The sequence below is a fragment of the Schistocerca serialis genome, chromosome 6 (assembly GCF_023864345.2).
Source record: "Schistocerca serialis cubense isolate TAMUIC-IGC-003099 chromosome 6, iqSchSeri2.2, whole genome shotgun sequence".
Classification (NCBI taxonomy): Eukaryota; Metazoa; Arthropoda; class Insecta; order Orthoptera; family Acrididae; genus Schistocerca; species Schistocerca serialis.
In genome coordinates this window covers 411,551,313-411,578,282 of record NC_064643.1, presented here as the reverse complement: position 1 = coordinate 411,578,282, position 26,970 = coordinate 411,551,313, and the positions used below count along the sequence as shown (strand labels likewise).

The 26,970-nt window shown below is 41.7% G+C and overlaps 1 protein-coding gene across 1 annotated transcript in view; it reads right to left on the bottom strand.

The window, feature by feature from the left end:
• The window catches only part of LOC126484211 (U3 small nucleolar ribonucleoprotein protein MPP10), a 90,273-nt gene extending 63,686 nt beyond the window's left edge, over positions 1-26,587 (bottom strand). Inside the window, exons 1-2 of the mRNA XM_050107623.1 lie at positions 26,468-26,587; positions 25,889-26,370 (exon numbers count right to left, since the gene is read on the bottom strand). Of these exons, the coding sequence (XP_049963580.1) occupies positions 25,889-26,370; positions 26,468-26,544 (559 nt within the window). The 5' untranslated portion in view covers positions 26,545-26,587. The remainder of the gene's footprint in view (positions 1-25,888; positions 26,371-26,467) is intronic.
• Positions 26,588-26,970: the final 383 nt, after the last annotated feature.

Genomic DNA, 26,970 nt, shown 5'->3' with positions numbered 1-26,970 from the left:
ACCTTTCCTCCAAACCTCTCTCCCAATCCGAAACCTCTGTCCTATCCAAAGGCCTCACCTTCAGCCCCACTCCCAGATTTAACCAAACAGCCCTCGTCAAAGATTTACTGTCCTACATCCGTACTCTCTGCTGGAAGTATCACTTTGCCACGAAGAAAAATGATCCTAATCCTACTCCTAAGGATCCAACTCCCCAAGACACTATCCAAATTGAACCATGCCTGGAACAGTTCCGTCCTCCGTCACAGCGGGACCCACCTCCTCTTCCTCAAAATCACCCTCTCCTAACCTTCCAGGAATTTCTGACTTCCAGCCTTGCCTCTCAATCCTTTTTAAAAAACCTTAATCCTACTCCCAACATCACCACTGCTGAAGCCCAGGCTATCCGTGATCTGAAGGCTGACCGATCCATCGTCATTCTTCCGGCGGACAAGGGTTCCACAACTGTGGTACTTGATCGTCGGGAGTATGTGGCTGAGGGACTGCGTCAGCTTTCAGACAACACTACTTACAAAGTTTGCCAAGGCAATCCCATTCCTGATGTCCAGGCGGAGCTTCAAGGAATCCTCAGAACCTTAGGCCCCCTACAAAACCTTTCACCCGACTCCATCAACCTCCTGACCCCACCAACACCCCGCACCCCTACCTTCTACCTTCTTCCCAAAATTCACAAACCCAATCATCCCGGCCGTCCCATTGTAGCTGGTTACCAAGCCCCCACCGAACGCATCTCTGCCTACGTAGATCAACACCTTCAACCCATTACATGCAGTCTCCCATCCTTCATCAAAGACACCAACCACTTTCTCAAACGCCTGGAATCCCTACCCAGTCTGTTACCCCCGGAAACCATCCATGTAACCATTGATGCCACTTCCTTATACACAAATATTCCGCATGTCCAGGGCCTCGCTGCGATCGAGCACTTCCTTTCACGCCGATCACCTGCCGCCCTACCTAAAACCTCTTTCCTCATTACCTTAGCCAGCTTCATCCTGACCCACAACTTCTTCACTTTTGAAGGCCAGACATACCAACAATTAAAGGGAACAGCCATGGGTACCAGGATGGCCCCCTCGTATGCCAACCTATTCATGGGTCGCTTAGAGGAAGCCTTCCTGGTTACCCAGGCCTGCCAACCCGAAGTTTGGTACAGATTTATTGATGACATTTTCGTGATCTGGGCTCACAGTGAAGAAGAACTCCAGAATTTCCTCTCCAACCTCAACTCCTTTGGTTCCATCAGATTCACCTGGTCCTACTCCAAATCCCATGCCACTTTCCTTGACGTTGACCTCCACCTGTCCAATGGCCAGCTTCACACGTCCGTCCACATTAAACCCACCAACAAGCAACAGTACCTCCATTATGACAGCTGCCACCCATTCCACATCAAACGGTCCCTTCCCTACAGCCTAGGTCTTCGTGGCAAACGAATCTGCTCCAGTCCGGAATCCTTGAACCATTACACCAACAACCTGAAAACAGCTTTTGCATCCCGTAACTACCCTCCCGACCTGGTACAGAAGCAAATAACCAGAGCCACATCCTCATCTCCTCAAACCCGGAACCTTCCACAGAAGAACCTCAAAAGTGCCCCACTTGTGACAGGATACTTTCCGGGACTGGATCAGATTCTGAATGTGGCTCTCCAGCAGGGATACGACTTCCTCAAATCCTGCCCTGAAATGAGATCCATCCTTCATGAAATCCTCCCCACTCCACCAAGAGTGTCTTTCCGCCGTCCACCTAACCTTCGCAACCTCTTAGTTCATCCCTATGAAATCCCCAAACCACCTTCCCTACCCTCTGGCTCCTACCCCTGTAACCGCCCCCGGTGTAAAACCTGTCCCATGCACCCTCCCACCACCACCTATTCCAGTCCTGTAACCCGGAAGGTGTACACGATCAAAGGCAGAGCCACGTGTGAAAGCACCCACGTGATTTACCAACTGACCTGCCTACACTGTGAAGCGTTCTATGTGGGAATGACCAGCAACAAACTGTCCATTCGCATGAATGGACACAGGCAGACAGTGTTTCTTGGTAATGAGGATCACCCTGTGGCTAAACATGCCTTGGTGCACGGCCATCACATCTTGGCACAGTGTTACACCGTCCGGGTTATCTGGATACTTCCCACTAACACCAACCTGTCAGAACTCCGGAGATGGGAACTTGCCCTTCAGCATATCCTTTCTTCTCGCTATCCGCCAGGCCTCAATCTCCGCTAATTTCTAATTTCAATTTGCCGCCGCTCATACCTCACCTGTCTTTCAACTTCATCTTTGCCTCTGTACATCCGCCCCGACTGACATCTCTGCCCAAAAAATGCCCAAACTCTTTGCCTTTACAAATGTCTGCTTGTGTCTGTGTATGTGTGGATGGATATGTGTGTGTGTGCGAGTGTATACCTGTCCTTTTTTCCCCCTAAGGTAAGTCTTTCCGCTCCCGGGATTGGAATGACTCCTTACCCTCTCCCTTAAAACCCATATCCTTTTGTCTTTCCTTCTCCTTCCCTCTTTCCTGACGAGGCAACCATTGGTTGCGAAAGCTAGAATTTTGTGTGTATGTTTGTGTTTGTTTGTGTGTCTATCGACCTGCCAGCGCTTTTGTTTGGTAAGTTTCATCATCTTTCTTTTTAGATATATTTTTCCCACGTGGAATGTTTCCCTCTATATATATATATAACATCTCCATAGTTGTAATGGATTTTTTATTCTCGGTCAGAGTCTGTTCTCACAAGGTTTAATAAAAAGTTTCTTCATAACTTTGGTTTGTGTTACTTAGTATTTACAGTGAATATTGTCATAAAGTGGTGAACCCACAAGCAAAAAGAGCTAATGTTCATGCAAATGGATGCACAAAATCAGGCAGTATCATTGGGTAAAAATGAAAGAAGAGATGAGAACACAGCTGGCAGCCTTGCGGGACAATATGCAGAGGCAAATCGCAGGTCTGCCAATTAGCGAAGTCAGACAAGCTACCGACCAGTCTGCAGTCACAAAACGGGACTAGATTTGCTATTAGGGAAAGACCACAGAGGAAGGTATGGACCCTGCAGTTCCTACTGGACAAACCAGTACTATGGTCTGCAATGCTGGAACTGGTTACTAGCAAAATGGGGTAATGGATGAGTGCACAAAATTCGCAGCAGTGGTGAAACACATTAGACAACAGGGTGGCCACTATCGGCACAGCCGCTGGAGGAGCAACAATACACATGCTTGAAGAAAGCACTAATTGATTACAAGTATAAACCATTTGATCACTCTATCAAGCAAGTGTTACATTATGAGCAAATGGGGGACAGGACTCCCCCCGAGTATCTGCAGCACTTGTGTGGCATCATAGGAGACACAGATTTACCAAACAGAACAGAATGCTGATGCATATATGGTTCGCACAGCTACCAGAAGCAATGAAAACATCAGTGGTTAAATGTGAAAAAGACGATATTACCACACTGATAAAGTCCATGCAACATTAAACTACTCACAGACAGTGGGCATCGCACTGGTTCCTAGCAACTGTGAAAATGAGGCAGCAGCTATACACAGAATCCAACAACTGGATCTAAATCAACAGCTGCAAGAACTGCAACAGAAGATTGAGTCACTACAGAAAGAGGTGATTAGCTGCTTCAAGAGACAGAGGAGATCAATCAGGTGAGACTTGGACTCAAGATGAGGTGAATCAGAATAGTTTTCAGCAGCAGGTCTGTTGAAACCATTGGCGATTTGGTGATAGAACCACAATATGCACGGTTTCATGTAGCAACCATGAAAGTCAGCAGTTAGGACGTGAGCCAGGGAAGAAGCTGAACATGGTGAGTAATCTACCTCGAGCTCCTATTCTATCACACAGACTGTACATCAGAGATGTGTATTCATGCCGTTATAATTTTATAGACTCCGAATTGGACATTAGCCTACTACTGGCAGAAATCTGTATAGTGGTATGAAATTCCCCACAAGCAGTTCTTATGGCAGCCAATAAATTACCAATAGCGATGCATGATAAATGTACATTAAAAGTCAGTTTGGGTCTCCAGCAGGACTATGAGTGGACCTTTGTTACAGCAGAAGCTTTGGATTCCATTCTAGGTGCTGCTTTTCTTTACCACACCAGAAAGAAGTCAACATTAGCACCACATAGGTTTGCAAAGGCAATTAAGTCGTCAGGGGCTTATTAGGACAAAAAGTTAAGCAGGCAGTGACCCATGCAAGAATATCATCATCATCATCACCACCATCATCATCAGGTGCGAACAGCACTGAAGTATCACTTATACAGCAAGTAGTACCCAATGTGGTGCACCACATTCAAATGATACCATGTCTACAAGTTTCGCAACCCCTCAGGTGGTCAGCCTCAGACCATTTTGTAGCAACAACAGCACAATTCAAAAATTTACTGCAAAATGGAGCAATACACACGTCTGGCAGACAGTGGACCTCGTCATTGCATTTTGTGAAGAAAAAAAGATAGTACTTAAAGGTCTAGTGGTGATTACAGGGCACTTAGTGCCCACAAAGTCCTGGATTGATACACAGTATCAGAGACTTTACCAAAGTACTGGCAGTGATGACAACATTCAGTGTGATTGATTGTAAGAAGGCTTACCACCAAATTCCAGTTGCAGACAATGTTTATTGATGAGGTACTGCATGGATTAAAGCATTGTTTTGTGTACTTAGATTACGCTTGAGTATTTTCAAAGTCAAGCATGAAGAACATCTGAAAAATGTATTTGAGTGCATAAAGAGAGAGAGAGAGAGAGAGAGAGAGAGAGAGAGAGAGAGAGAGAGAGAGTGTTGTAGCCAATGAAGTGAAATGTACAATCTAGCAGAAACAAGTAACACTTTTGGGTTACGATGTATCAGCAGCCAGAATACGCCCTCCAAAGGACTAAATAGCTTCCATACAGAGAGTAGCCTCCCACAGTTTATCATCAAATTGGAAGATTTACTGGAGCAATCAATTTCAACACACAGAATTTACCAGGCACAGCCGAGATGCAGACACCATTGACAGCAGTTCTAGCGAGCAGAGACACAATTGGCCAACATCCTCCGAAATGGTCCCCTGATGGTTCTTTTCACACAAACTTACAGCACGCAAATCAAAAGAGTACATGTGACAGGGAGTGACTTGCCATATATGAGTCAGTGTGATACATTCGTCTGTACATATAAGCCAGAGCATTTATGGTCTACACCGATCTTTAGCCTATAACCTTTGCATTAAGGAGAACAAGGACACCTGCTCCCCACACCAATTTTGGCAGTTGGAATTTATTGCCCATTTACAACAGACCTGTGTCACACTAGTGGAGTGGTGAACATCATTGCAGATTTCTTGTCATGGGTGAAAGCCATATCACAAACCTACCTGGTAAGAGCCCAAACGCATGATCCACAACTCAGACGATACAACAATGACATCTCTACATGGCTGCAGTTTAAACAAGTACGAGTAGCAAGAACATGAACTGAGGTCTGGTGTGATGTGTCACGTAGCCAGTCAGACCCATTTATCCTTGCAGCCCAGTGAAAATCATTCTTTGAAACTATCCATGGATTGTCCCACACAAGTTGTGTGCCATGTCCAAAAACCAGTAGGAGATTTCCTGCCAATGATGGAAAGGTTTGCGCACTTCCACTTGGATACTGTGGGACTACTGTCGCCATCAGAAGGATTTTGTTATCTCCTGACAGTAGAAGATCAATATACAAGATGGGCAAAAACAGTACCACTTAACAGTCATGTCAGCAGAGACAGTAGCGTAAGTCTTTTTGGCCACACGGATAGCGGGATTCAACTGACCTCTGCACATAACTACAGATCATGGAAAAAAAGTTCGAATCAAAGGTATTCTCAAAGCTGTCCAGATTATGCGGATTCCGATACCATTACACAACCACCTATCAGCTGACCAGTAACAGAATGGTCAAATGGTCGCACAAGATATTAAAGGCTGCATTGATGTGCCATACAGACAGTTGAGCCTCAACCTTGCCAGTGTTGCTACCGGGATTGTGAACTGCTTACAAACCAGATTTAAAAATGTCTACAGTGGAAATGATCCACAGAGAGACTCTGCAGCTACCAGAAGATTTCTTCATGGGATGAGGACTATCGACAACCATGGAATTGCCACATGTCTTACCAACAAGTAACGTACCAGATATCTAAACTCTGGCCTCCACCAGAACCGTGACATGGAAATGGAAAAATGTTCTTGCATACAGAGTTTCGAGCATGTCCACACGTAATGCTGAAGATGGACACCATTCAACCACCACAGAATACTGGCAAGCAGTGAACATCCATTAAAGGTAGATGTAAATGGCAAGGCACAAACAGTGAAACCTGCCCACATACTAGCTACTGATGAAGAAATCGCAGACAGAAGACTCAGGAATAGAAGACAGGAAGAGACACTGTTGCCCCACAAGGAGGGCAAGAAAGCAGACCAGGAGGTCAGACGTCCTCAGGAGACAAGACACAGCTGACACAGGTGTACGAAGGGCGCGCATGAGTGGGTTGAAGGACAACATACAGATACTCATACGTCCCAGGAGCTCTGCTCTTCTGTGCGGGGCTCTGTGGGAGTCACCACAGTCAGAAAAACAAATCCATAGTGAATCACAGTGTTGTGCTTCAGAGAGAGTAGAGCGGCATTGCTATTACTCTTTGCATTTTGTAACAATTCCAGGTTTGTTAAGGGTTTGTTACTCTCAATTTGATTCTGTTTTCTCACAGTTGAATAGAGTTCCTTCACAGTTTTACATCAGTGCATATTGTTTTTACAATATTTATAGCAAATAACACCACACACTTTTTATAAATTTGTAAGTTCATTTTACCCCTAGCATTACATCAGCATGAAATCTATGACGCTAGACCTATAACTACAGTAGCAGTTTATCACAATGTTAACACTAACAGAACAGAATGATAGTGAAATTCATAACTGAACGAACTATAGGTCATAGAGTAAAATGTTATTACAGTTTCTTGTTCACTTCAATAAAATCTACTTCTTAATAAAAATATGCAATGCAACAAAAATATGTTTATTCTGTAAACGAAACACTGGTGGAGATAGAAAGATTAGGGTTTATCCCAATGACGATGAGAGGTGGAGCCCAAGCTCAGATTGTGAGAAGAAATAACTTGATCAAGCACTTTCCAAGGGAATTGTACGGGCATTTCTATTAAGCTGTTTGGGGCAACCATGGAAAGCCTAAATATGGATAGTTTGACAGGTAACTGAACCGTGAACAAAAAGTACACAGAATTTACAGAAGTGTACTTCCGGTATGGAAATACAGGGTGTTACAAAAAGGTACGGCCAGACTTTCAGGAAACATTCCTCACACACAAATAAAGAAAAGATGTTATGTGGACATGTGTCCGGAAACACTTAATTTCCATGTCAGAGCTCATTTTAGTTTCGTCAGTACGTACTGTACTTCCTCGACTCATCGCCAGTTGGCCCAATTGAAGGAAGGTAATGTTGACTTCGGTGCTTGTGTTGACATGCGACTCATTGCTCTACAGTACTAGCATCAAGCACATCAGTACGTAGCATCAACAGGTTAGTGTTCATCACAAACTTGGTTTTGCAGTCAGTGCAATGTTTACAAATGCAGAGTTGGCAGATGCCCATTCGATGTATGGATTAGCACAGGGCAATAGCTGTGGCACGGTACGTTTGTATCGAGACAGATTTCCAGAACGAAGGTGTCCCGACAGGAAGACGTTTGAAGCAATTGATCGGCGTCTTAGGGAGCATGGATCATTCCAGCCTATGACTCGCGACTGGGGAAGACCTAGAACGACGATGACACCTGCAATGGACGAGGCAATTCTTCGTGCAGTTGACGATAACCCTAATGTCAGCACCAGAGAAGTTGCTGCTGTACAAGGTAACGTTGACCATGTCACTGTATGGAGAGTGCTACAGGAGAATCAGTTGTTTCCGTACCATGTACAGCGTGTGCAGGCACTATCAGCAGCTGATTGGCCTCCACGAGTACACTTCTCCGAATGGTTCATTCAACAATGTGTCAATCCTCATTTTAGTGCAAATGTTCTCTTTAAGCATGAGGCTGCATTCCAACGTGGTCAAACCGTAAATTTTCACAATCAACATGTGTGGGCTGACGAGAATCCGCACGCAATTGTGCGATCACGTCATCAACACAGATTTTCTGTGAACGTTTGGGCAGGCATTGTTGGTGATGTCTTGATTGGGCCCCATGTCCTTCCACCTACACTCAATGGAGAATGTTATCATGATTTCATACGGGATACTCTACCTGTGCTGCTAGAACATGTGCCTTTACAAGTACAACACAACATGTGGTTCATACATGATGGAGCTCCTGCACATTTCAGTCGAAGTGTTCGTACGCTTCTCAACAACAGATTCGGTGACCGATGGATAGGTAGAGGCGGACCAATTTCATGGCCTCCACACTCTCCTGACCTCAACCCTCTTGTCTTTCATTTATGGGGGCATTTGAAAGCTCTTGTCTACGCAACCCCGGTACCAAATGTAGAGACTCTTCATGCTAGTATTGTGGATGGCTGTGATACAATACGCCATTCTCCAGGGCTGCATCAGTGCATCAGGGATTCCATGCGACAGAGGGTGGATGCATGTGTCCTCGCTAACGGAGGACATTTTGAACATTTCCTGTAACAAAGTGTTTGAAGCCACGTTGGTACGTTCTGTTGCTGTGTGTTTCCATTCCACGATTAATGTGATTTGAAGAGAAGTAATAAAATGAGCTCTAACATGGAAAGTAAGCGTTTCCGGACACATGTCCACATAACATATTTTCTTTCTTTGTGTGTGAGGAATGTTTCCTGAAAGTTTGGCCGGACCTTTTTGTAACACCCTGTATAACACAGGGTGTTTCTAAAAGGACTTTACATCTTTGAAAATTCATATAAAGTAACTCACAGTACCTACAGAGTTGATTGTAGTGTCAATTTGTACAGGAATACATAAAGTTTTGTCTCGTGTAGTTTGCTAGTACTGAACAGCACTGTAAGGAGTGCTGGCAGCAGTTGCGTTAAGATGGCTGCCTTCACTGGACCCGAGCGTGCTGGCTGTGTGTTTTGGTTCGAAGACTCAAAGTCGGCGACAATAGTTCAGCTTAATTTCCATACCAAGTACACTAAAGACCCTCCTAGTAGGCCTACAATTTATGAATGGCATAAATGTTTTGTAGAAACAGGGTGCTCGCTATGACATGGGAAATCATCAGTTACTCCAGGCATGTCTGACGATGTCGCTGAGCGAGTGAAACAATGTTTTGTCACACAGTCCTACAAAACTGACCTGGTATGCACCTTGTGAACTGCAAATCCCACACATGATTCTCTGGTGTGTGTTGAGGAACCGTTTGCATTGAAACTGTTCAGATAGATAATCGTATAAGCGATAAAAGACATTGATAAAATTGCTCATAAGAACTTGTGTGTGGATGTGTTATATCGATAACATGAGAATGAATATTTCTTGGACAAGATCATCTTTTCTGATAAGTCGACTTTTCATTTAAGTGGCTAGGTTAACTAACACACATAACTATATGATTTGGGGCGATGAAAACCCACATCCTTCATTGCAACATGTTTGTGAATTTACACCACCACTGAGCAAGTTACACCTGCAATGCTACAGCGAGTTTGGGAAGAAACTGACTTTCGATGGGATGCGTGCAGGATAACCAACGGAAGCCAAATATAGCATCTTTACTTTAAGGTAAAAAGACTTGATGTGTTTCCCTACAAAATAACACTAAACCCAGCTCTATATCTTCTTTCAATAAATTTATATGAATTTTTAAAGTTGTAAAGTCTTTTTTTAAACACCCTGTATATCTAATGGCAACATACAGATCTTCCCTCTTTGAGGATGTCCATATAAAAACTATTATCAGTGACCATGAGGAGGTTGTAGCAACAATGATTACTGAAGTAAAAAAGGTGACTAAAATACATGGGAAGATTCATGTGCTATAATGAAGTCATTGGTTTCATGGAATGTGAAGAATGTAGAAAACAAAGCACAATTTCAATGAAACTTAAAACTATTGAATAACACCAACACTACTACTTTAAAATAGATATGTACTATCTTCAACATACCTAACTGAGTGAGAGTAATTCATAGGATATTTGTATGTAGTTTGTCGTAAGGCATGTAGTGTTAAGCATATACATACTATACTTTCTATATTCAAATGTTGGTAGATTTTGACATTGACTGACAACTAAAATAGAATACTTGAAGTTACAATGCAACTGAAAGCTTTCAGAACTCAAAGACTATCACATTTTCTATTGATAGGAAACTAGCGGTACACAGGAAAGTAGTTTTGAGATTTCATGACAAACATGATTTGTTAATATCTGACTGCGGTACGGGACGGGACAGGATGTGAAATTGGCTTGCAAAGATCACAATATTTTCTGGAGGAGTGGAAAAAGGTGCCCTAAGTTGCATTTCAACAGATATGTTGGCTCAACTTGAGCTTTCGACATCACTTTTCTGCTTTGACCTGCGACTTAATTGTGTTGTGTGACATCAGGTGGCATGGCATATTTGAAATGCATCAAGTTTGTTGAGGGTGTGTTGGAGTAGGCAATGGTGCACACTAGCGTGGGATATTTATGTTTCTAAATTGTTTGTGAGTGTTGTTAGTGATATTGAACTCCTTGACTGTTGTTTGTGGTAATACTATTAGAAGAGATTGTTGCAGTTTGTCAGTGAGTTGTTTTGATGTTGGCAGTTATGGACAATAGATGCATTTTTAGGTTTGGAATTATTAGGGAGATATATTGTTTATGGATGGAGATTTAATTTTATGTTTTGTTTTTTGTTTTTGTGTTTTGTTTTTTGTTGGTTATGTATTTGATAATGAAGTTCACGAGCATGACTCTGCATTGCAATGAGGGACAACATGTTCAACATGATTAAATTCTATAGTTATTCAGTTTAATTGCAGAAAATGAGAAGTGTTACATTTAAGGAGAAGGTATGAGACAGAGTGAAGTTGCCACACTTGGGACCAGTCCAGTAATGTGTTTCTGTCGGTGGGACAACATTTGGCGTTCTACCAGGAGAGTTCCCTGGTTTGAGAAGTCTGGAGATTGTGTTGTTGACACACTGTTTCTACTATTGCTAGATTTGTGTGTCAGCTGACTGGTTGGTTTGGTAAGTATGTTCTTATGTTTTTATTTGTTTAATTGTAGTCTGTATGGTACACAAGTCTTTGTGCATAATTTTGCATTTCTTGTACACAGAAGTAGGAGTAAGTGCAATTTATTTATGAATTTTTTTGTTATATTGTTAACTGCTGGGATTATGAGTAGTAGGTATCATGGAGTTTGATTTACTTACATTGGTGAGGTAAGGTTGTCAATGTTGGTCATGTTTGGTTTTCTGGTTTCATGGAATAGAATAGCTGACTGGTACTGTCAAAACTGCCTTTCATTGGTTTACGTAAATTTTCACTATGTATATCTGTTGCATCTTTTAACATTTTTCGGATGATTTGGTTTAGGACCTTGTATTGCTATCAGTCTTTCAAGTGACTGATACAGCTCAAATAATGTTGCCAATACCGTCTTTTAGTTTTTGTGATTTTTCACTATATGTATCGGTAATGGCTATTTTAGTGCAATTTAGCTCAGGAATTTTGTATTTGTATCAGTCTTTAAGTAAAACTACATAGGTCAACTGATGTTGACAGTATCACCTTTCACTAGTTTTCACAAATTATAGCCATATGTATTGATCTTGCTTTTCGTTTTGTGTAGAGCAACCTGTTTTAGTATCTTTGTAGCAGTAACAGTCTTTCAAGATGAGCTATACAGCTCATCTGATGCTTTCGATACCAGTTGCTTCACTGTCCATTTTTTGCTTGTTTGGGCACTATTGTTTTTCTTGTTTATGTCATCATTGCATTTTGTACATCTTACAATTAACGTGATTTTGCAGTTCTGTTAAATTTTAGTTCCATCCTGTGGACAATCCCCCCCCCCCCCCCCCCCCCACACACACACAAAGTAGTTTTGTTGGCTTCAATATTTTTCATTAAGAATTTGTACTATCCATACCTACTTGAGGTTTATATTTTCATGTCGTGGAAATGTTTGAGATTACTGGTCGCCATCTTGAAATCATATTTGTGATGCATCATCGGTCTTTGTATAGCATTGCTGGTCAAAGCTGATGGGTGATGTCAAAAGTCCTATGGTGGTGAAGTGTGCTCTCTTTTCCCAGTTTCAGCAGTGTTGTATTTTCCAAAAAATGAGGGCCAGTAATGAGCAAATTATGACTTTGTTAGACATTAATTTTGGAGCTAGAACACATTGTCTATTTTCTAACCTCTTACTGAATACCTCACAATATCCTCCCATTGGCTAACATGTACAAGAGTACGTACATGTGGAAGAAACATACTGAGGCCTGCACCAATCATATTCTTAACTTTAACCTGCCAAGCTATTTGACAGCTGTATAAACACTTTCACCAGGTTACAACTCAGTAACGTATAGCTAAACTGTTGTTAGTGTTCTAAAATAAAGGAAAAGAAGCACCACATAAGACAGTTGTCCTAATGGTGAAAGTCTAAGAAATACTAAGAAAGATACACTATGGAGAACAACTGCACTCCATATTATGCTAGGTTATTACTCGAACATGCAGGTACAGTGCAAGAACTAGATAATTTTGTTATCTGTTAGAATGGGTGAATGCAGCCTACGTATTAATTTAATTAGCTAGTTTGATGCAACACGATTGTAGGACAGGTACATCATGATTAGTGCGAATAGCCCAAAGACGTCATAACATGGCGGAGATATGAGCTTCCACAAATAAATGATGGGTGACATCACTAACAATAGAAAAACTGACAAATTAATGAGACCTATGTGGGAATGCCCTACCCCCATGAATCATGGACCTTGCCGTTGGTGGAGAAACTAGCGTGCCTCAGCGATACAGATGGCCATACCGTAGGTGCAACCATAACGGGGGGGGTATCTGTTGAGAGACCAGACAATCGAGTGGTTCCTGAAGAGGGGCAGCAGCTTTTTCAGTAGTTGCAGGGGCAACAGTCTTGATGATTGACTGATCTGGCTTTGCAACACTAACCAAAACGGCCTTGCTGTGCTGGTACTGCGAATGACTGAAAGCAAGGGGAAACTACAGCCGTAATTTCCTGAGGGCATGCAGCTTTACTGTATGGTTAAATGATGATGGCGTCCTCTTGGGTAAAATATTCCGGAGGTAAAATAGTCCCCCATTCGGATCTCTGGGCGGCGACTACTCAAGAGGATGTCGTTATCAGGAGAAAGAAAACTGGCGTTCTACGGATCGGAGCGTGGAATGTCAGATCCCTTAATCGGGCAGGTAAGTTAGAAAATTTAAAAACAGAAATGGATAGGTTGAAGTTAGATATAGTGGGAATTAGTGAAGTTCGGTGGCAGGAGGAATAAGACTTTTGGTCACGTGAATACAGGGTTATAAACACAAAATCAAATAGGGGTAATGCAGGAGTAGGTTTAATAATGAATAAAAAAATTGGAGTGCGGGTAAGCTACTACCAGCAGCATAGTGAATGCATTATTGTGGCCAACCTAGACACGAAGCCCATGCCTACTACAGTAGTACAAGTTTATATGCCAACTAGCTCTGCAGATGATGAAGAAATTGATGAAATGTATGATGAGATAAAAGAAATTCTTCAGGTAGTGAAGGGAGACGAAAATTTAATTCGAGACTGGAATTCGAGAGTAGGAAAAGGGAGAGAAGGAAACATAGTGGATGAATATGGATTGGGGGAGAGAAATGAAAGAGGAAGCCGTCTGGTAGAATTTTGCACAGAGCACAACTTAATCATAGCTTACACTTGGTTCAAGAATCATAAAAGAAGGTTGTATACATGGAAGAAGCCTGGAGATACTGACAACTTTCAGATAGATTATATAATGGTAAGACAGAGATTTAGGAACCAGGTTTTAAATTGTAAGACATTTCCAGGGACAGATGTGGACTCTGACCACAATCTATTGGTTATGAACTGTAGATTAAAACAGAAGAAACTGCAAAAATGTGGGAATTTAAGGAGATTGGACCTGGATAAACTGAAAGAACCAGAGGTTGTACAGAGTTTCAGGGAGAGAATAAGGGAACAATTGACAGGAATGGGGGAAAGAAATACAGTAGAAGAAGAATGAGTAGCTCTGAGGGATGAAGTAGTGAAGGCAGCAGAGGATCAAGTAGGTAAAAAGACGAGGGCTTGTAGAAATCCTTGGGTAACAGAAGAAATATTGAATTTAATTGATGAAAGGAGAAAATATAAAAACGCAGTAAATGAAGCAGGCAAAAGGGAATACAAACGTCTCAAAAATGAGATCGACAGGAAGTGCAAAATGGCTAAGCAGGGATGGCTAGAGGACAAATGTAAGGATGTAGAGGCTTATCTTATTAGGTGTAAAATAGATACTGCCTACAGGAAAATTAAAGAGACCTTTGGAGAAAAGAGAGTCACTTGTATGAATATCAAGAGCTCAGATGGAAACCCAGTTTTAAGCAAAGAAGGGAAAGCAGAAAGGTGGAAGGAGTATATAGAGCAGGCTGTTCCAGCTCGTCGGAGCCGTTGTGAGCCGTGGAGCACTCCCTGCTCCAGGGAGCCGTGTCGCTCGCTGTGACCATTCTAGTGGGCCGGCACGCTAGCACGTGGCACGGCTGGCTGAGGCAGACGGCAAGGCAAGCGTTTTGATGTGCCAGCTGCGTCTTACAGGATCGACAACCTCATACTCTTAGGTGCTAAGACGTGGTTACATGCTACGTAAGGAAATACGATGTTCAGAAAATAAATAAGAAACAGCTGTTTTACAAGAAATTGCATACTAAATTTATTGGGCCTCTGTAGCTTGAAATTTTCTTTTCGTTACAAGATCGGAAATATCAGTCGTCAAAGTGTTCGCACCGTTAATGCGGAGGATGGCCTTCATTGCTGCGTCCTGAAGAAACGATCATTCCTTACTTTTTACTCTTTTCATTGCTGAGAAAAGCTGCTCACAACAATACGTAGATCCAAACATCCACATGATCTGAGCCGCATTGTTGTGTACCTTGGGAAAAGCTTTTTGCTGTAATGAACGATACCATCGTGACAAATGCAATGTGTTGTAGTACCTCAATTTCAACAAAGTTGAATTTTGCAAATCAATAATCTCCAATTGAACTGAGGATGACAAGTCATCGGAGGAAACTGAAAAAGGAGTGCTGAACACTTTCAGTTCCATTTCCGCACTAGTGAGGTCTCGGAATCGTGTTTCAAACGACGTGATGAGCTGCTTTAACTTTGCTTGGTAATCGCCGAAAGTAGTACCTTCATGTAGTTTTAAAGAAGCAAGACTAACGAAGAACGTTAAATGTCCATCACTCATCTGCCTCTCAAAATAACGTAACTTTCCCACGAACGCTTTGATCTGGTCGTGCATGTCAACGATTAGCTGCCCTTCGCCCTGCAATGACAGATTTAAATTATTCAGATGCATTGTTATGTCAACTAGGAACGCCAGGTCTGATATCCATTTTATATCTTTCAGACAACGCATTTCTTCCTCTTTCATTTTGAGAAAAAGGGTTACTTCCTCACGACTGGCAAAGAAAACATCAAGAACTTTTCCCCGACTCAGTCAACGAACTGTACTGTGGTAAGGTATATCCCCATACTCTGCTTCCACATCTTTCAGGAATCCTTTGAATTGGCGATGATTCATACCGTGACGCCGCACAAAATTCACACACTTCACGACATCTTTCATTACGCCACCTAGCTCTACTGTTTCAGCACATAGTGCCTCTTGATGAATAAAACATTGAAGAGTGAAAATGTCTTTCCCAAATTCGTCCCCGAGTTTATTTTTCAAACGAGAACCAAAACTTTGGTGACACCCGATCTTTTGTGGTGCACCGTCTCTCGCTACAGAATGGAGCTTATCCCACTGCAAATTCATATTGTCCACTAATTCACAAACAGCTTCAAAAATGTCACATCCTGTTGCAGTGTAATCAAGTGGTACCACATCCAAGACTTCTTCATTTACTTGAAGACATGTATAATGCCATTGCATATTGTACCTCTTTGCAGATTTAAATACTTTATGACATACAACACACTGCAGATGACCATCCCTCTCAAACAATAGAAAGGTATCCTCCAATAGAAGTACAGGGCTCCCGCGGCTAGTCATAGCTGTCATTGAACACAGATTATTGCGTCAGTTGCGGCTGCATGCGGCCAGGGGGCAGTGAGTTCACTTTCCCCCTCCACACGGGCTCCGAGCTGCCGCAGTGAGCGCTCCGGCTCCCTGGAGCTCGGTTGGAACAGCCTGATATAGAGGGTCTATACAAGGGCGATGTACTTGAGGACAATATTATGGAAACGGAAGAGGATGTAGAAGAAGGTGAAATGGGAGATACGATACTGCGTGAAGAGTTTGACAGAGCACTGAAGGACCTGAGTCGAAACAAGGCCCCGGAAGTAGACAACATTCCATTGGAACTAAAGACGGCCTTGGGAGTGCCAGTCCTGACTAAACTCTACCATCTGGTGAGCAAGATGTATGAGACAGGCGAAATACCCTCAGACTTCAAGAAGAATATAATAATTCCAATCCCAAACAAAGCAGGTGTTGACAGATGTGAAAATTACCAAACTATCAGTTTAATTGGTTACAGCTGCAAAATACTAACACATATTCTTTATAGTCGAATGGAAAAACTGGTAGTAGCCGACCTCGGCGAAGATCAGTTTGGATTCCGCAGAAATGTTGGAACACGTGAGGGAATACTGACCCTACGACTTATCTTAGAAAATAGATTAAGGAAAGGCAAATCTACATTTCTAGCATTTGTAGACTTAGAGAAAGCTTTTGACAATGTTGACTGAAATACTCTCTTTGAAATTCTGAAGGTGGCAGGGGTAAAATACAGGGAGCGAATGGCTATTTACAATTTGTACAGAAACCAGATGGCAGTTATAAGAGTCGAGGGGCATGAAAGGGAAGCAGCGGTTGGGAAGGGAGAGAGACAGGGTTGTAGCCTGTCCCCGATGTTATTCAATCTGTTTATTGAGCAAGCAGTAAAGGAAACAAAAGAAAAATTCGGAGTGGGTATTGAAGTCCATGGAGAAGAAATAAAAACTTTGAGGTTCGCCGATGACATTGTAATTCTGTCACAGACAGCAAAGGACTTGGAAGAGCAGTTGAACGGAATGGACAGCGTCTTGAAAGGAGGATATAAGATGAACATCAACAAAAGCAAAATGAGGATAATGGAATACAGTCAAATTAAGTCAGGTGATGCTGAGGGAATTAGATTAGGAAATGAGATGCTTAAAGTAGTAAAGGAGTTTTGCTATTTGGGAAGCAAAATAACTGATGATGGTCAACGTAGAGAGGATATAAAATGTACACTGGCAATGGCAAGGAAAGCGTTTCTGAAAAAGAGAAATTTGCTAACATCAAGTATATATTTAAGTGTCAGGAAGTCGTTTCTGAAAGTATTTGTATGGAGTGTTATAAACTCTGTAGTTGTACAAGAAAAATGAATCTTAGCTCCTACAAAAGTAATAGGTCCATTTAGTAGCTCTTCTTGTGCTACATTATTAGGAGTAAGACTAAATGTATCAACAGTCTTGTACACAGGCAGTCTTGATCTTCTTGCATATCTTCTCCTCCTGTACGGCATGGCTGTGTGCTCAGTGCGGCTGCCTCGAGTCGAATGAGCGTGCAGCTGCCTATACAGCGGAAGTTACTGCTGATAAGCGCCGCCAAACTGGGCGCGGCAGGAAGTAGCGTGCTGATAATCCAACATGGCAGCCGCATCCGGAATTTTTAGTAGCGGCTCGCGCTTAGTTAGAACTCTAGCGCGAGCCGCCAAGCCCTAGCGGCGGCAGAGCGAAACTCGTTCAAGGTCAACCGCCAATATGGCGGAGCACACAGCCATATAGAAGTGAAACACGGACAATAAATAGTTTCGACAAGAAGAGAATAGAAGCTTTCGAAATGTGGTGCTACAGAAGAATGCTGAAGATTAGATGGGTAGATCACATAACTAATGAGGAGGTATTGAATAGAATTGGGGAGAAGAGGAGTTTGTGGCACAATTTGACAAGAAGAAGGGACCAGTTGGTAGGACATGTTCTGAGGCATCAAGGGATCACAAATTTAGCATTAGAGGGCAGCGTGGAGGGTAAAAATCGTAGAGGGAGACCAAGAGATGAATACACTAAGCAGATTCAGAAGGATGTAGGTTGCAGTAAGTACTGAGAGATGAAGAAACTTGCCCAGGATAGAGGTAGCATGGAGAGCTGCATCAAACCAGTCTCAGGACTGAAGACAACAACAACAACAACAACAACAACAACAACATGTGGGAATGCGAGGAACTGAGTGGCGAGGAGAGGAGAAGGGGGGGGGGGGGGGGGGGGGGGGGACAGCAAATTCCAAAAATCTTTTGCTTACAAGGGAACCTCCCCATCGTACCCCCCTCAGATTTAGTTATAATTTGGCACAGGGGATAGGCCTTGAAAAACTGAACACAGATCAGTCGAGAAAACAGGAAGAAGTTGTGCGGAACTATGAAAAAATAAGCAAAATATACAAACTGAGTAGTCCATGGGTAACATAGACAACATCAAGGATCTTAATGGCACAAGAGCACCGCGGTCCCGTGGTTAGCGGGAGCAGCTGCAGAACGAGAGGTCCTTGGTTCAAGTCTACCCTCGAGCGAAAAGTTTACTGACTTTATTTTTGCAAAGTTATGATCTGTCCGTTCGTTCATTGACGTCTCTGTTCACTGCAATAAGTTTAGTGTCTGTGTTTTGTGACCACACCGCAAAACCGTGCGATTAGTAGACGAAAGGACGTGCCTCTCCAATGGGAACCGAAAACATTTGATCCAGGAAAACACGTCTGGTATATTCTATATGACACTGGTGACGGCATGTGCGTCACATGACAGGAATATGTTGTCGACCCACCTAACATGCACACTTGGCGAATGGGTAAAAAGATTCTTCTACCTTGCCCGATTTAGGTTTTCTTGTGGATGAGATAATCACTCCCAAAAAAGTGATGAAAACATAAGTGTGTGTCACATAAACTGCAACAAATGAATGTAATAGTTTCACAGTCGTACAGTTTTCTCTGTGCTCTGTCAAACCATATGTTTTTAACGTTTTCAAATTTTTCCGTGTGTAGACCGTCAAATCCTGCATATGTCCAAGCAAATCTGAACATGTCCTGGAATTTTGGAGAGCGAAATTGATTATGTGTGAATGCCTGAACTCTGATAATTGTCTGAAAATAAAAATTTAAAATTTTTACAGGAGGGAAGAATTGAACCAAGGACCTCTTGTTCCGTTGTTCCGCAGCCGCTCACGCTAACCACGGGACCACGGCGCTCCTGTGCCAACAGCATCATTGATGTTGCTTATGTTGCCCATGGACTACTCAGTTTGTATATTTTGCTTATTTTTTCATAGTTCCACACAACTTCTTCCTGTTTTCTCGATTGATCTGTGTTCAGTTTTTCAAGGCCTATCCACTGTGCCAAATTCTAACTAAATCTGAGGGGGGTGCGATGGGGAGGTTCCCTTGTTAGACATATAGGCCTATAACTCAGGTGTCCTCAGATTAAGGAAGGGGGGCAACAAACAGTAATAGAGTGGGTGCTGGGTTGCATTAAAATTTATATATCATATTATCACCCTCAGTCCAGCCTCAATGCCAGAGGCAGTGGTCGTGTGTGTGTGTGTGTGTGTGTGTGTGTGTGTGTGTGTGTGTGTGTGTGTGTTAGATGAGGGGTTTTGGGTGAAAGCTGAAGTCTATAGCAGTCTTTTTGTCGTGCCTGTCTGTGGCTTGGTGTCACCTCTATGTGGTGAGTAGCAATCTATCCTTTTCATAATACTGCCATGACTACAAGAATAGATTATTAATCAAAGCAACTGTGACTGAACACTCAATTTCAGTCAGGCTTCTGGAGTTACTGCAAAGGTAATGAGCTAGAGAGAGGTTGAATTCTAAAGTATGTTCAGTGGAAGTAGTTAATTGGATTTAAAATATAGTGATGCAGTCCCTGTCATTCCCATGGATAAATGGTTGATTCACAGTGGTAGCAACAGATTCCAGAGAAGTGATTCACCATCTATCTCTTCTCTTTCAAAAGCATGTAGTCCTAATAAGGAAGAAGATTCATATTTAACTGAAGAACTTTCTTCTTTCATATCTTTCCCTGTACTTATCAATAACATTAATTCCAAATGCAAAACGAAAGTGCATACATATCAGGTTGATTACCAGTATTGGGCTTTACCACATTATTTTGAATCATGAGTAACAGCCACAGTGTTTCTTTGTTTGGAGCTTTTTGCCAGCAATAACTTAAAGTATGCAAAACTGAAGAGATATCTGCAGACAAATCATTCAGACTACGTAAGAAAATCCATCAAATTGTTTATTCATCATGACCAACAACTGAAAGAAAATGTCAGATACCCTTAAAAGAAAACGAGCATCCCTAGAGGTATCCTACTTAACTGCAAAATCCAAATCACTACATATTATTGGCGAGAAACTACTTCTCCCCACAGCCCTCAAAATGTGAAAAATTATACATGGAGAAATTTGGTGAGAGTCTGCAGTTGATACCACTCTCAGATGACTCATATTAATCCAAAAGCTACTGACACGAAAAAACAGTTGCCACCACATTTTAATGACAACCAAAAATTCACCCTGCAACTTGACAATTGTACTGATGTCAAAAGTTTTTCTCAGCTTCTTGTTTTTGTACACTACTGTTATGAAGATGAAATGCACAAGAACTTTCATTTTGTAAAGCCCTGGAAGGGAGGACTACAGGTGGGGATATTTTGTTGCTTGTGAATTCCTTTTTTGTTTATAACAGCCTTTCATGGACAAAATGTGTTGGTATACACACCAGTTGAGTGGCAGCATTTAATGAAACTAAAATGGGGTTCATGGCACAATTCACACATTGCATGAGACACAGAAAAGCATTGCCTTCTAAAGTAGTACAACCAGAAGTCAATAAAATGCTGAATGATACAGTCAGTGTAGCAAATTTTGTGAAAGCATGAACTTTAAACATTAGGCTATTTCCATTCTTTGCAAGGAGATGGGTTCTACTCATGATCCACTTGTATTGCACACTGAGTACACTGGTTGTCTCAAGGTAAAGTTTTCCATTGGGTTGTGGAGCTGAAACCCCAACAGCTTTTCCTACTGAACAGGAGTCCTACAGTACGGCTCTGTTTTTAGGTGCAAAATGGCTTCTAATATTGTGCTAGTTGACCGATAGGTTTGAGAAACTGATTGATCTTAATGTATCACTTCAAAGACAAAATAGCAGCATAATGTCTTTCTAAATGATAAAGTGCATGCAGCCGTGAGAAAATTTGGACATTAGAATACTCAGATGGAGGAGAGCAACAGCAATACTTTTTCTTGTATGAATGATCTTGTAAAGGAAAATAAGCTGGATGTAGGAAAAATCAGTACAGGTGGCGTAGTACATATCAAAAACCTTCGTGGGTCGACAGAAGCGTCCGATCCCACGCGTCGGCTTTGACCAGTGACGTAAGGGTGTTGTCGTATGTGACGTCATGACAGCGCGGAGTTTGGTTTGTGAGTTTGGCGTGTTTGTAGATGTCGTCGTGTTGTGGTTTGTTGTGCTCTCTGGTGGTATGTTCAGCGTTTTCATTTGTGTGATGTAATGGGCTCAGTTTGCTTTCGGTCATTATCCAGAATTGTTCGCGTGTCGGCTGTGTTTGTAGTGAAATTCGTTTCAGTGAGTTAATGATTTTGTGTGAAGGTTAATTTAGTGTTGTTCGCTGTACATAGTCTGGTAATTTTAGTATTAATCGGTTGTTGTTTTTGTTCAGAAATGGATATGACGGATAAAATTAACAGTGCGCACGTCATGGGAAGTGTTCAATCCCAATGTGTGGCTGTGTATGTTGATATTGGTATCAGGAGATGTTTTTGAGCTATTTAGGCCAAGGGAAGTGTTTGATCCTAATTTATGGGATCGGGAGCTGCTGTTGAGCTATCGGTCAAGGGAAGTGTCCGATTCCAGATGATATTGTGTTTAGTGGTATTTGGGGAGTTTTGTGGTGTCGGTTTTTTTCGTCGTTTTGTGTGGTTTTGTATAGGGGTGGGTGTCTAAATTTGTTTATATTTAGTTTGCCCTCAACCAAAAACACCCCATTTCCCACACTTGTCCCGTTAGTGTCATTAGGCTTTTTGTGGAAAGTGTGTGTGTTCGTTTTTCGATGTATTTTCGTCCTCGTAATGTGTACGTACCAACTTTATATGCGCCACATTGGAATCGTGGTTTATGGTCGTTTCCGCCATATTTGTGACGTCATGGGTCAAAGCAGACAGGCGGGATTGGACGATTCCGTATTTCCACCTTCGTCAACAATTCGATGATAGATTTCCAGGACCTTCACCTGAGTATGACTGAACCCATAATCTGTTCAATACGATAACAACAGACCATTATCAAAAGCAGAACAGGAGGAGCTAATAAAACTCTCAAGTGAAAGGACGTTTCAAAACGAATATCTAAATTAGCAAGAAGGGCAGTGGGTGAGTTGTTACCCTTCCCATGAACTTACGTGCGAGTCAACATTTTCCACAAAGGCATTAATCATGACGAAACATAGGTCTCAACTACAGCTGGACGCAGAACTGCAAGTTGCTGTTTCAAAAATGTAGCCACATCTAGATCTGCTTTTCTGACTAATTCAAGCATACATTATACACCAAATGCGCAAATGTCAGAACATTTCCGAATTCTGAGCTGTAGGCACTTTTAGACTTGCTCATTTCCTTTATGGATGATCAGTTTGAATATAACAGCTTTTAAACTGTCATTTGAATATTGACTATTGTTCTCTTGTCATTTATGCATCATGATCTTTCAAATATTAAAGCATTGTAAATTAATTGAAAGCAATATAGATGGAAACAGTTAAACTTAAATTGACTAATTTGTGAACAATTTTATAAAAAAATATGTAGTGAAATACACACATTAGCTTAGTTCCAGTAACTGCACATGCAGCTGTTGTTATTTATAAATATAGCTGAGATGGAGTAACAAGATCCCCGACAACTAGTGCTATTGTCAGCTTTCAGCAGCGAAGTACATATAGCTACATGCAAGACAGTAGCCTTCTATAGAGCTGTGACAACACTGAAGCATTGCCATAGGGATGTTTACAGAATTGCATTATATGACTGGTTGAGGTGGGCACATGAAGCTGTCACACACAGCCCGGAAATACAGAAGCGACCGATCCCGCCCGTCTGCTTTGACCCATGACGTCACAAATATGGCGGAAACAAAAACAAACACACACACTTTCCACAAGAAGCCTAATGACACTAACGGGACAAGCGCGGGAAATGGGGTGTTTTTCGGGGGGGGGGGGGGGGGGGGGGGGGGGGGGCAAACTAAATATAAACAAATTTAGACGCCTTGCGTAGATACAACGTGTAAGTGAAGACAGCCATGCATGAATACCCACCCACCGCCCCAGGGGTCGTAGCCCCTGCAACCCATAGAAGATAAAGATGCTTCAGTAGCTGATTAGTGCTTTTTGTCTTGTTTAAAAAAAAAAAGTCTCACGGGATAGAACGAACAGATCAGAAAGATAAATATAATAAACTAAAACAGAAATTGGAGGAAACAGATAATTAAAATAAGTAATAAGCGTTTTTAAATTTAAAAAAAATAAATCTCACGAGATAGAACGAACAGATCAGAAAAGTAAATAAAATAAGATAAAACAAAACTGGAGACAGCCACATTCAAACCAAACTCCATGCCGTCACGACATCACACACGACAACACCCTTACGTCACGGGTCAAAGCCGACGCGTGGGATCGGACGCTTCTGTCAACCCCACAGCCCAATGCTACTGTGAGGGATCATCTTACGCAGTCTTTACCATAATTGTAACATTTTGTCCAAAATTACAGGAGCAGCAAGTTTGCACAAGGAAAAGCAAACACTAATTCCATCTTCAGTGTAATGGAACTAAGTTGAAGGCCAGTCCCTGAAGATAACATGCTAAAATACCAGTAAAAGGTGGTCTTGCATATTACTCATATGTTATCAACATACAACAGGCATCACACAATAGGTATCCAGATATTTAGGGCCACATGGTGTATGACAAAAAAACAAGTTGGAAATGGATACAGTTGTGAATGGACCACTTATAACACGTGTACCAAATTATAGGAAAAAAAAGAATATAAATTACAACATTGTACTGGTTTAATGGATTCTGGGAAAGCTTTTAACTCACTTTCAACAAACTCTGTCCTGTCAGAACTTGAGAAACAAGGCAATGATTCAGCCTAAGCATGCTATGCGAGTCAACCGAAGCGTCCGATTCCACCCGTTGGCTTTGACACGAGACGTAAGGCCGTTGTGGTGTGTGACGTCTGTACAGTGCGGAGTTTAGTTTGTGAGAGTGGCATGTTTGTAGGTGTCATTTTGATGTGATCGGTGGTGCTCTCTCGCGGTGTGTTTATATGTTGTGCGTTAGGTGATGTTTTTGGTTTAGTTTTGCGCGTGTGGCATATTTATAGGTGGCGTATTGTTGCGGTCGGTGGTTCTCTCTGGTGGTGTGTGTGTGGTTAGCATGTTATATGGCATATGGGGTTCACTTGCATGGTAGCATTGCACGTATGTGGTATCAGTGGTGACTGTTCTTTCAGCTGAATATTTTTCAGTGAGTTAACGATTTTGGTTCTGTTGTGTCGACGTTACAGTAGTTTTTTTTTCCTGTTTGTCGTGTGTGAATTTTGGTAAATCGCTTTGTTTATCTCTTTGATAAGTATGGATATGACTGACAAGGTCAACAGTTTTCAGCTGTCAGCGATGACGAGGGGCAGTGCGTTGTCTCTAATACAATTTCTTCAGCTATTCGACCTGTTGGCTTAAGCCGTGAAGTGTTCAGTGTGTCGTGAAGAAATTAGGCTTACTAAAGTTCTAAGGATAACAGGTCAAGGGAAGTGTTAGATTCCAATTTTGATTCTCTAGGTGTTTTTTTTTTGTTTTTTTGTTTTTTAAGGATTAAGTGTGATGGTTGTGGTGGTGAAAGTTTTGAGACATAGTGTGGCATCGGTAGTTGCTGTTGACTTATACGTTATGGGAAACGTCCGATTCCACTCGTCTGCTTTGACCAATGATGTCACCAATATGGCGGAAACGACCATTCAGAACAACTCCCATATCGCGACTATGACGTCATTACGTAAACATGACAACAAACACAAAATTAGATTGAAAAACCATCAAATACATATTCCTCAAAAAATAATGAAAAAAAAATGTTTACAGCCATATTTAAAAATGCAAGGGGTGGTCGTTGGTCAAATACTTAATTTTTACCAGTACCGCAAATAGCTTCATTGACAATATCGAAATGGGTGGTTTCTAAAAACTATTTGCTGCGTAAACAAATTTCTGTAAATATTAAGCAGATAATAAACGTGGCTAGTAAAATATTTTGCTCGCAAAAACATTCTGATACATGAAATGAAAATCGAAGTCATCAGCGATAATAAAACTTGATAAAATACTATATAGTACTGCAAGGGAGGAACGTTGGTCAATGTAAAACACATTCAATGAGTGACAACTTTAGATCCAACTAAACATCGGTCCTAAGTATTACACTATAACTACAAATAACAGAAACACAATTCCAGGACATAGGCTACATACCTCTCTGCAACTTTGTCATATTTCTGCCGCGTCTTGGTGATTCGCTTTCTTCTGCATCTTTCTCTTCTAAGGGGTCAGAGGAGCAATCCTCTTCTTCCCTATTCGGTTTCCTAACACGTACGTCTCCGTGATCGGAGAAAACCTCGTCGTCACTGCCATTTTCACTACTATCCGATTCATGACGACCGCTTTGATGGTTTTCTGGGTTATCGTCTGTCGTGAACGAATCGTCCTCAATGCTCCTAGTCGTCGGGAATTGTAATCGCTTCTTGCACGCAGTAAAAAAAGCAATTTTATCAATAAAGTTGCCAAAAACTGCTTCATTCTGAAGTTCCAGCTGTTGCCAAATTTGTTCTTCGTCAAAGTCTTGTATAATAAGCTCTGGTAAAGCATCTCCACATGATCCATCTTCTGCTGATTTCGTGTAATCATATAAAGTCTTTACTAGCAACTTTATACTATCAGCTATCTCATTCTGAACCCTGTCAAAGATATAAATAAAATAATTTTTCTGCGTTTGATGGAACTGAACAACAAAAAAACACAAAAAACTGTTGAACTCTTCAATTTGTCACTTACTTCAAGTAATTTTCTGGTTTTTTAATAAAATTTTCAAACTTCTCCCTAACCTCATCCAACACGTGAGCACTTGCCATCTTCTGCGCACATTGTATAATGTATACAAACAGCACAACGGACGCTAAGAAACAGATATAACACTTTGATACCACAGACCCAACCCATGCATAATATAATCTCTGCGAATTTGGTTACATTTTTATTTAATAATTTATACTTTACAAATTTCGCAATCGTTAGTAACAGTGGAACTGGAGAAATTTTCTGCTGAAAAGAAATGTCTAAAATTAATTGGTTCGTTCAAGTAAGGCTATCACAACCAAGTGCAACCATTTTCAAATTGTCGCTATTCCAAATGCGCAGCTTCTCGATTGTTTCCACCGTCGGAACGCTTTGCGTTTACATCACCCATTGCTAGTACTTGCTATGCTCGAATGCATACTTAGTAGTGATGGGCTAAACTGCGATTTTCCGATATCAGTAATTTCTGTGAATGCTACTTT